This window comes from Fusarium vanettenii, assembly GCF_000151355.1.
Source record: "Fusarium vanettenii 77-13-4 unplaced genomic scaffold NECHAsca_93_unmapped, whole genome shotgun sequence".
In the NCBI taxonomy this organism is placed as follows: domain Eukaryota; kingdom Fungi; phylum Ascomycota; class Sordariomycetes; order Hypocreales; family Nectriaceae; genus Fusarium; species Fusarium vanettenii.
The window spans coordinates 34,247-45,144 of record NW_003315796.1 but is presented as its reverse complement, the minus strand read 5'-3'; the positions used below and the strand labels follow the sequence as shown (position 1 = coordinate 45,144).

Sequence of the window (10,898 nt, the reverse complement as noted above, 5' to 3'; positions counted from 1 at the left end):
GATAGCTAGCTAAGTAAGATAAGTAAATATCAGCGAGATTAATAAGAGTAAGCTTACCTTAAAAGAAATATTAAAGTTCTCTATATTCTTCGATAATTAATCTATTTATAATAAGAGAGACCTAGATGATAATAAAACCTCTCGTTAAGGCTATGCCTCTTAGACACGCTTAGGCCGATGTCTATAAGAATAAAGTCAGTCTAATAGCCAAGTAAACATACCAGGGCATCATAAAACCACAAACTAATATAAGCGAATGACACCGGCGCCATATTTATAATGTTATATATAGCTAGTAGCGCGTAGGCCTTAATTGCGTCGAGTAGTTACTCCTCTATTAGGTTCTCGAAGAAGTGCCTTGCCATATTATAAAATACTCTATCTATGCCGACGTCGAAGTCATCGCCGTTATACTGGACTCCGATAGCTATAACTGCGGCAAGATAGCAAATAGCCGTCTTCTGACTTGCTACGGTGCAGCCATCACTTACAAAGACATCTTCATAATAGGCCGATCGTCTCAATCTCATCCTCCCACGACCCTAAAGGAGGGCTCCACTGCTTTATAGTTACAGATAAAGTCTCATCGGCAATATACGCCTCCTTTAGTTGCAATTACTTAGGCATTATGCCGGAGGTATTATTCGTCGCCCGTCTTCTTTTTTTAGTTTTAGCAGCTCTGGATAATTCCTCGAAGATCTTAGCCCTTCCACCAATCTTACTATAATATTCATTAAGAATCTCGTCTCCCGATACCCTTAAGACAATATGCTAATTAGAAAACTACAGAATAAAGCAGAGGTACCTAGTACATACTTCAGATTATCCTCGGGTTCCCACGTCCAGTCTTTCTTACTATCGAACCCTTCCCACTTAACCAGAAATTTAAGAATACCCTAGAAAGATATCAGCCATATACGCGGCCAAGTCGTACGCAGCATGCTCACATCGTTGTCGATGATGTAGTTCTTAATCGCCTCTACAATAAAACTAAGACGTAAGTAACTTATGAAAGCTCGTTGCAGACAAGCAACTCACAATTCATCCTCGAATTCGTCGTCACCTTCCTCTTAATCACCGTCGTCCATTGTGACGCCATTAAGAGCTTCGACTTTGTCCCGGTCGGCAACCGACAATGCACTATTTAAGGTTAATCTTTGGCTCTCTTAAGTAAGGGCCATAGACTTAGTCTAATTCGGACATTTATCGTCGCTGAGTGTTCTCGTCTTGTCCAGGATGCGACAGGAGCTAGCGTTACGTTAGGGGGATTAGGTTTTAGAGCGCAGACGCGACGCCCTCTCTATCTTTGTGGCTAAATGTTTGGGGGGAGCCGAGGAAAGTGGTTGTAAGAAGGCAGAATTTTACCTGCAGGCATCCTGGAGACCTATGAACTGTGCGACTCTGGAAATATTGTGGTGCCTCCCCCAGGTGAACCCTGAATACGTCGGTTTGTTATTTCTCAATAGTACAGGCCTGGGTAGGCCGTTTCCGGAGCAACGTAACTACACCAACCCCACCATGATACCATCATGAACAAAGATGCTTCGCGACCCTATTGAAGAGGCACGACTTATCTTCGGCAGCACGAATGCCCACAAGCCAGGTTTATCGACTTTGTCCATGCCAGCTACGATAGCGGCGATGGCAAAAGCCACGTCCTGCTCTCGCTACGGGCACTCGACGACGGAGGCATCGACGACGCGACAGCCCACATAGCGGGTGGAGTTTTGGCTGCGAACCGATGGGACGGCTTCTTTTTTCGAGACAGGTACGGGACCCAAGAGGTTGAGAGACCTCAAGGCGAGGTTCTACGCCATAATCGACACTTCTAGCATCTCCCTTCAGCCTCTACAGACAAACCGTATCCTGTCCTCACACGTTTCAACGACTGGTGTTTCTTCACAATGCCCTGCCTCCGATATGGACCAGGCTCCAACGAAAGCTGTCCTCTCTAGGGCAAACAACCCCTTCTTCCGTTTTAGGATTGCCTACGGCTGAAGCCAAGCGGCTTGTAACGCTTGAGGCGATTGCGTGTATCAATAGCAAAGCGCCCAAGACTTCAGCCGTCCTACTGGTCTATGAAGTAGAGATGCCGAAAGTTTAGCTATCAAATGCAAAGGGAAGGACGCTTAAAAGCTTCGTGTCCACTAATAATATGTAAGTTCTGAGCTAGAGCGTTAAAATCCTTGCAGAATGTTGCCGGCGCGCCGCGACCAGCACATTGGACTTCGGCCGGCATGACATCGCTTCTCGGCGGTAGCGCCTGGAGCGAGAAGAAGCTCTATTATCTCGACATTGCCAGTACAAGAACACGAAGGACACGTGAAAGCTGGCTGTAGAATAAAAGCGACGTGCCGGTACGCTAACGAAACAGTGGCCGGAACGGGGACAGCACGGCTCTCCCTCGCTCTACCAATGACGGCTCTGAACCACGACGGACATCTGATCCTGATGGCGCCGACGATACCGGTGATTTTGCCCAGCGGGCCCACTGCCAGAATCACATTGTCGGCCCAGCCCATAGCTTTGCTCATGAGCTGCATGGTGACCCTTTCCCCGAAGAGGGCCAGCAGCCTAGATGCAACGTCCCGTCAGTACACGGGTGGCACCAGGCCAACTGCGACACGTACGGAGCTAGGTCGGTGAACAGGGGGTTGGAGAAATCATCGCCGGCATCCGCGGTGACGCGCGGCACGAAGCAGGCTCCGATGAGGAGCTGCAAGTTGTTCATGTTGAAATGAGCATGTTGTGTTAATTGAAGAAGAAGAAAGATTGGTGTTAACCACCGGAAACTATTGACAAGAAGACATCCACATCCTCGCCACCAATAGATCGGAATAGCCATTGATCCGTTAAACAATGGATCTTAACACGGAGAACAGAGCGCGGTAGAGCGTTACAATTTCCTATTCTGGGTTAGTAAGCTTTTGGTGTGAGCGTTATATTTTCCTAATTTGGTTAGCACGCTTTCACACCCCCAAGACCTCAATTCCTCATTTCTCAAGTGGAGTCAGTAGATATTTAACAATGGAGTTCCGATTTGTGGACGAACATGACCCCGCTGCGCTACGTCGACGTCGCCTACAAACGGAACATACCCGGAGATAGCGGCAGCGATAAAGGGCGAAATAAGATATTAAGACCACAAATCATCGGGCTAAGTCATCTCGAATAGTTAAGTCTATGACAGAGAATATATAGATGAGACTAAAGAATGGTTTATTAGCTAATACTAGGGAGTTTAGATCTAATAAAAGCTCTTCCAAGGATATTTTTATTACTCCTAGTTAAGAAGATAATAATCTAGGCATAATCAATACTAATCTAGCCTATTACGACGAAGAACTAATTAACGCCTATAATGCTAAGAAGCATAAAGATTATATAGAGTCTAAGAGTCTAGAGGTCTATACTAAAATATAAGTAGATCTTCTTTATAATAATACTTAGAATAATTTATAATACGCTATAGAGAAGTTTATTTAGTAATATTTTATTAGAATCTATAGTTATAGCGCTAGGGAGTATTAAGAATCTCTAATAGCGCATATAAAAGCTAAGGGAATATCTAATTATTGTAGGATTATAAAGCTATTCCCTCGCAATATGCCTTATATACTTAATAAATAGCATTTTCTTAAATCACAAACTTATAGTAAGATACTAAGCCTAGGCCCTCCTTAATAGCAAGAGCTATTCTCTAGCTATATACCTCGATAATTTAAAGGCAAGCCTAAGTAGGCTTATTTCCATATTGAACATTCATAATAGACTCCTCTAGTTATTTTATTTAATATTAATAGTATCTTAGGTTTTATGACTTCTCTTATAATAATAGTCTACGGGATTTGGTTTTATTTTGCTCCTTAGTATAGTCAGAATATTTCTATAGACGTTTACCTGACCTTAGATCGCGCGGATTTAGATCCAAAGCGGCCCCGATTAATTCCGTCATAACTAGAAGATATGCCGTATTTTATCTTCGCGAGGGCCAAAGGTCCTAATTATATCACATTTCACTTATTCTTTCTATATTTGCTATGCTACTATGACTTTAATTAGTTAGATAACTTATATATAGATATCTATATATATATATATATAGTAAACTAGGTTGTTCTATATTGTAGACGGTGAGAAGGCAATGATGCGATTCTTAATCGAGAATGTGCTGAGGGATTATTCAAAGATATAATGCCCCAAAGGGGCTCTTATGGAGATTAGGAAAAACTTAACTAAGAATAATTACAATATCGATAACAAGAACTACCTGTTATCAAGCGCACTCACCATCCCTGTGTGACACAACAACAGGCCCAGAGGTGGCTGCAGACCATCAGTCTCGTCATGTTCAGCTTGAAGAAAGTAAACATGAAATAAGGGGTTAGATGAGTTACTGATACTGAGAAGTCAGGGTAAGTTAGGTACGGAATTTTTATCTTTGGTTCTCCAAAGCTATACGCAATGGATTACTTCGTACACGTGCCGGAATACCGGCTTCTCGATTGCGACTCTTATCTGATCATGGTAACTCGGCGGCGTATCAAAAACCATTTTCAGAGTTCTCCCCACCGTCTAGCCATTGCTGAGATCAAGGGAGTACAGACGTGGGCATTTAAGTATGATATAATCCAATATAAACAAGAGATCCGCGGTAATCTTCCGTTATATAGTATAGACAAAGAGTCAAGCTAGAGGTTTTGGACAAGGAGATAGGTTTCGATGCATACATGTTATTACGGATGTGCAGCCTTACGTGTAGGTTATTTACTTCTCCAAGGCGCCACCGTAGTAATCATCTTCCCTTGTCCCAAAATAACCTATGGGCATTGGGGCGACACATGGCGACTTTTGATTTCGTTCTATGGTATTGGCCAACGGTAAGGTACCCCCCATTAACTAGCAGTTCCGGAAATGCAGCTCAATGAAGGGCATGGCTCCAGTATTGAGGTTGGCCTAGGCTAGGCCACATCAGCTTTCTTCCCAATCGAGACAATTCAAGGCGAGGAAAGAGTTACTCTCGCTAAAAGCCCTAGTACAGAACGACGAACCCTTGCTACGAGTGATTTGTGAGACGTTCGAGAGGCCGGCCGATCCAGCACAGGCAGCAGAAACCCAAACCACAGTTGGACTGGCCACGCTATACGAGATCGACCGGAAAGAGACCTATGCGAAGCCGAACAAGACATTCGGCAGCAGATTGGAGGACTATTCATGGGAACAATACAAGGGATATTGGAAGACAATAATGTGCATTTGGTAGCGGGTGGAAAGCCAGGACGATGATGACCGGCCGCCCTATTAGTTGGCGGTACGGGAGGGCGAACTGTGGCATGACTTTCAACCCGCAGCCGAGAACATTATGGCAGGTTTGGTCTGAGAGAAAGGACTAACAGGTGAGAGGGTAGAGCGATTATGGTTGAACATAATCGTAGGGCTGCTGGGCCACTAGTTTAAGCAGAACCCCGGCGCCAGTACTCGTAGAATCCGGAACAAGGGGTCGCCATGATGAGTACCTCGCACTAAGCGGTCTAGCATTTAAAGGACACTGAGCTGTCCGCTTGGCCTTACTGAAGAGGCTTGTGGCGCTGCAAACTGCTGCTGTATTGCAGCTCGAAGTAGACTGATTCATGGTGACGCAATCATTCGGGGCTGACGTGGACGTGTCCGGATCCCGTTGTGGTGCCGTGGCTTGGGATCTAGAACATCGGTCTCTATTTTTGGAGTTTTCAATACCCAGCCACATCGATGCTGCGGCCTCATCAAGAATTCTGAAGAGGTGTGCTGCCTAGCCATCCGGTTGTCAACGGCAGGCTTGAGCCTCAACAGGCTATTCCAGGAAGAGGCTGGCCTAGTTAAAATAGATTTCTCGTCTACTCCAGCGCTTAGTAAGAACCTGGCCTAACTAGTATGGCTAAAGCCCCTTCTGAATGTCCTCCTCGCTCTTTGATAGGCCAGGGCATAGCCGCATAGGTCTTCATAGCCGGATCATGGAGCCTCCGGGCTCTGATTATCACTTTGTGGCTGGAGGCGTTACCAATATTCTCCAGACCAAAACAATTTAGCTATGCCTATTAGCCAATTCAGAAGTGTATATAACGGTCGTCAAGATCCCAGCAAGAAGTCCCAATCCTCATCACCATCACTACTATCAATCACTTGCTTAACAGAACAAACTCACTCAACCGCCTTTATCTTCACTCATCAGCTTAAGCCACCCGATAAAATGTATTTCACCACCGCTGCTCTCTCTGCCCTCCTCGCCTCCACCACCTTGGCGATTCCCCTCAACAACTCCCGTGGCTACTGCGACTCAGACGGCGACATCTTCCCAGACTTTGACCGCTACTCGGACTGGGCGATCTGCAAGGGCAAGATCACCAAGAACCGCTTCCCCAACCTTCAGGCTCCCAATGATGACGGCGGCTGCGTCCGGTACTACCAGAGTATCGATATGACAGGCGTCGTCACGGAGCAACACTTCTTCTTCAAGGACGGCTTCAAGACCGCCTGCGACTGCGCCGCCAAGTGTTTAGAGGAACCCACCAAGTGCACGAACTGGGTATGGAAGCATACCTTCATGCCGGAGGATGGTGGCAAGCGGTCGTGCACTCTGTACAGCAGTCCCAACCTGCCGACTGACGTGACGCTTAAGTACGACTTGGCGAATAGCAAGGGATTCAATCTATTGCAGGCCGCGAATAACCCGCAGGCTGGAGCTCCGGCGCCGTTGACTTTCCTGGACGCGGCGGGAACGATCTCTGACAAGTTTGGCGTGTCTGGCTTTATGGTGCAGGATCAGAACGGCAGACAATTCTGTTAGGTGGCTTGTTATCCGTGGGATTGCGCCGGCCTACCAATAGTATTTGTGCTGACAGCTCCCCAGCGGTAAGTTTGTATGGGAAGGATGCCACACAAACTGTCAAGTTATCGACGATTAGAACAGAGGCTGTCGACGGTTAGCTAGAAAACTATGTTAGAGAGGTTGTACCGAGCCAAATCTGGGAGATGTATTATACTAGAGCCCGGCGAAATCAGAAATATCTTTACATTCAACGTACAATGACAACCAAACATGTGCACCAGCTGCCTTTATAGAGCCTGTGTCATTTTCGAGGACCAACCCGCAGTTGGGGCTATAGCCGGTTAACTGGCTTAGCCAAAGAGGGGTGCGTATTATAATTGATCAAAGGCAACAAATCAGGCTCGTGCACGCAGTGACGTCCTAACAGTACTGCCCAGCGAGGAGACGTTACCATTTGTGGAATCTTGGTCGCATCCCACTGTGTTGAGACCCTAAGATGGTTCGCTGGTGGCTGGGATGTGGATACTACGTGAGGAGCATAGCTCCTCCCAGGTACATGTAACTTAGACCTTTCCACAACAACACATCATCTTCCACTCCCGCAATATTGTTTTATCATCTAGGCCTGGGTAACAGCGCAAGCACGCCGAGAAATGCTTCCAAGTCGGGATGTAGTAAGTCCCATCCAATCCGCAATGATTTCGGCGCCCTCCTGGCAGCGTCTTGGTTATCTGCTCGCATTTGTTCCCGTACAGCTATCCCAAGTGATATATCCAATAAAAGTGAAAGAAATAAAATTAAAAAACGGGATAATATTTGCCTGGTCCATCCTGGGTATGATCCTGATACAGAGATAGGCTCAATTGGGAACCAACGCATGCAATTATGCCTTTGTAGCACGCTATCGAGGGGTTTTAGATGGTCTTGAGTCTGCTGCTAGGCAATTGCATGATGGAATCGTCAAACTCGATCTTTGGACCACAAAAGTCATAGACAGCAGTGCCATAGGCGGGCAACTGGCCAATGGTGGTCACCTTGGTCGGGGGTTGGTATCGAGGCCAAAGTTCCTCCTGAGGCTGACAAGTCGGCTGAGGGTAGTTATTGGTCGCGGAAACTGGGCTTTGCTGCCGTGCCTGGGCAGTGATGGCCCGCTGAGCCTGAGACATGGCCTGATGCGTCGGTTGAGAGTAGGTGGGCAATCTCTGATGAGAGTCGACGGGGGAAGCAGCCTGGATGGTGTACGAAGGTAGCTGTTGCTGTTGGGGTGGGGAGAAGCCGCTATCCTGCACCAGGGTGCTCTGCACAGAGGCAGCCGAAAAAGCACTGGGATTGCTTTGGATAAACGGCTTCGCCGCCATGCCTGAGGTCGAGTATGGCATCTCGATGGGAGGTCGCTCAACCTGCTGCTGAGCAAGCTGGTACTGGGACAAGGCAGGGTTGCTCTTGTCAGTAATATAACGGGCTTGTCGAGGAATACTCGCTGTTCGAAGGATTATATGCATGCCGACTTGCTGTTCACCAACCGTGTGCGAATAGAACTTGGGAGGAACATTGGAGCGGACTGTTTGGCGGCCAACGTATTGCTGGTGGTGCTGAAGAGGGTAATCATGCATTTGCTGTCCGAAGTCAGGGTAGGAACTGGCACGATGCAACGCGCCCTGGGGTATTGACGATTTGACGGCTATTAGAGGAGACCAAGTTATCGAGGGGGTCTGAGGAGTTGACGGGAATTTATTAGAGTTGGAGTCTGACGAGCAGTTGTCTAAAGGATTGTGGGGGTCTATTCCTTTCTGGTGCGATCTACGCTGATGCTTGGCCATCGTGGTCTTCGTGCAGCAACTGCTCCTTCGTTAGCCGGAGGGCTTTAGCAAGGGCCAAATTGCTGACCTCTTCAAGCAGCCATTGTGGCCACACTTGTAAGGGCGCTCTCCAGTGTGGATTCGGCGGTGTCGGGCGAGACTGGAAGACTATTGAACTGGTTAATTGCGGGAGGGATTTCCAGCTCTACGAACTACTCACGTCGGAGAAGCGCTTTCCACAGCCAATGTATTGACACTGGTGAGGCTTTTCACCAGTGTGCGTTCGGACATGGACAGTCAGGGCACTTCGTTGAATGAAGCTCTTGCCACAACTAGGGATTGTGCAAGCGTAAGGACGCTCATTCGTGTGAATTCGGTAATGCCTCTGCAGGTCAGACTTGCGGTTGAAGCTCTGTATCCGAAGTATCAGCCTCCAAAAGGCTCAAAGAGGAAGAAGTACACGAGCCTTGATGCATTCTTCCCAGTTGCACCGGAATGGGTGGGCCGTAGGTTCGTTCTCGACAAGTTCTAGAAGTTCCATTATAAATGCTTAGATATCCGCTCTAAGAGCCGTGGTTGCAGGTGATTGAATGCGTTGAAGCTCTTAAATAGATCGGTGAAGCGTCAAGCCTTCCAATAGGGGCATGCTCAGGTTCAGGAGACGTGATGCTGGTCGCAAGGGTCAGATAATATGCCTGGCCCGTACCGGTGACAAAGAGAACAGGTCGTATTATACAGGGAGTAGTCCAGGGGGAGAGCCGCGGCTTTAGGACGGGAGAGTCGGAAATGACGTTGTGCTTCCGGGCGATGATGCTCTTAGCCGCTCTCGTTTCCAGACGAAGGATTTGAATGATCCCAGGTTACAGCAAATTAGGGCACAGGAACGTCGAGGCCGAGATCCGGCTGGTCAGAGGGCGATTGAATTAAGAGCTCGAATGTAAGGGAGATCCTGTAACTGGGACAGCCCTTGGCAGAGCGATGATTTGCAGAGCCGTTGATTCGCGACTTCGGCGGTGGTAGGATCTGTTGCAGAAGAATATCGAGCCGACTCTGAGTGCGAGGACTTGTGGTGAGAGTGACTCCAGCAGGGGGATTTTTTATGTCAACCAAGTCGGTAGCTAGGTGACTTGTGATAAAGACGGAAGTAAGAAATTAAAAAAAAGAAAAAAACTAAAGAAGGGATGAAAATGTATTAATCAGTTAAACAGGGCGACTATTGTGAAGTAGAAGTTGTTGAAGAAACATGGGGAGGATCAAGTCGAAGTTAAAGAGGTGACCTAAGAGCCTGCAGAGGAGAGGTGGATGACGTCGAGAGTTGAGGGCATGTAGTGTTTTAATGCTGTATTAGAAGCCGCAGAGAAAGAGGTGCAATAGAGTTGACCTGTGCTTAGGATGCAGTGGAGGAGGGCCGATTCAGTCAATTGGAGTTAATCCAGGGTGAGCGTCGAGGGTTGAGCTGGGGGAATCAGCGGAGATATCGATGAGCTGAATGGGTGATGCGCCATGATCAAGCTAGGAAACGTTGTGATGTCGGCCCAGGACCAGGGCTGGGCAATGTAAAATGCTAAAACTGAACGGGGATGGGGAAGGAGGCGCAAGTGTGAATCTCCACCTTCCAAACCGGAGATTCAGCGACCTTCACGAGGTAAGCTGAGCACTTTACCATTGCGACCATCATTGGCAAGTCCAACTGCTGTTTCAGAATCCAAGCCACTTACGCTCTAAGCTTGGGGATTTCTGATGAATCTTGCATAACCGAGGATCATGAACACCGGTGACTGGGGAAATGGGCGGCTTGCCTTCTCCGTAAGGTGCCTTGAGTTCTGAGTTGCATCCTACCTTATCCAAGCACAAGAAATTGCCTCGCTTCATTGGTCCACGGAGTTGGGATAAGCACAGAAACCGAGCATGTCTTAGCGCTCCGACCGCCATGTTGCCCATGATGCCCATGGCCTTACACTCACGTCCTTGGGCTTGGCCTGGCCGAGACCGTGACGTTATTGGGTTGGGAGCTTAGGTACATCACTAGCAGGCTGTCTACAGTGGCAGCCCCTAGGTTCACGGGTCCCGTGAAATCAGGTACCGGTACATATCCATTAACATCATCTCTATCCAGCCCAAGTATCATTTCTTAAACCCATAAGGGGGAAGTAGTTGCAGCTTCTATATCTTACCTAGCCTTAGTAGGAGTATATGCTATACATAAGACCCGTTTTCCCCCTGTCAGACAATTGGCTCCACAGGGATCATTGATGGCACCAGTCAATTGATGAGAATTATCTAAAGAACAAAAG

At 47.6% G+C, this 10,898-nt stretch overlaps 3 protein-coding genes across 3 annotated transcripts; 1 reads left to right on the top strand and 2 right to left on the bottom strand.

Annotated features, from left to right (window-relative positions):
* Positions 1-2,378: 2,378 nt before the first annotated feature.
* Positions 2,379-2,671, bottom strand: NECHADRAFT_19779 (uncharacterized protein; the record flags this gene model as incomplete). Its single annotated transcript, XM_003039543.1, has 2 exons — positions 2,379-2,574; positions 2,631-2,671. Coding segments are annotated over 2 exons (237 nt in total), but the record flags the coding sequence as incomplete, so codon positions are not given.
* Positions 2,672-6,226: 3,555 nt separating this feature from the next.
* NECHADRAFT_123039 (uncharacterized protein) lies at positions 6,227-6,823 on the top strand (the record flags this gene model as incomplete). Its single annotated transcript, XM_003039545.1, has 1 exon — positions 6,227-6,823. One exon carries the CDS (start codon positions 6,227-6,229, stop codon positions 6,821-6,823), a length of 597 nt encoding a protein of 198 aa, XP_003039591.1.
* Positions 6,824-8,655: 1,832 nt separating this feature from the next.
* On the bottom strand, positions 8,656-9,019 carry NECHADRAFT_55916 (uncharacterized protein; the record flags this gene model as incomplete). Its single annotated transcript, XM_003039542.1, has 2 exons — positions 8,656-8,772; positions 8,825-9,019. Coding segments are annotated over 2 exons (312 nt in total), but the record flags the coding sequence as incomplete, so codon positions are not given.
* Between the last annotated feature and the right edge of the window lie 1,879 nt (positions 9,020-10,898).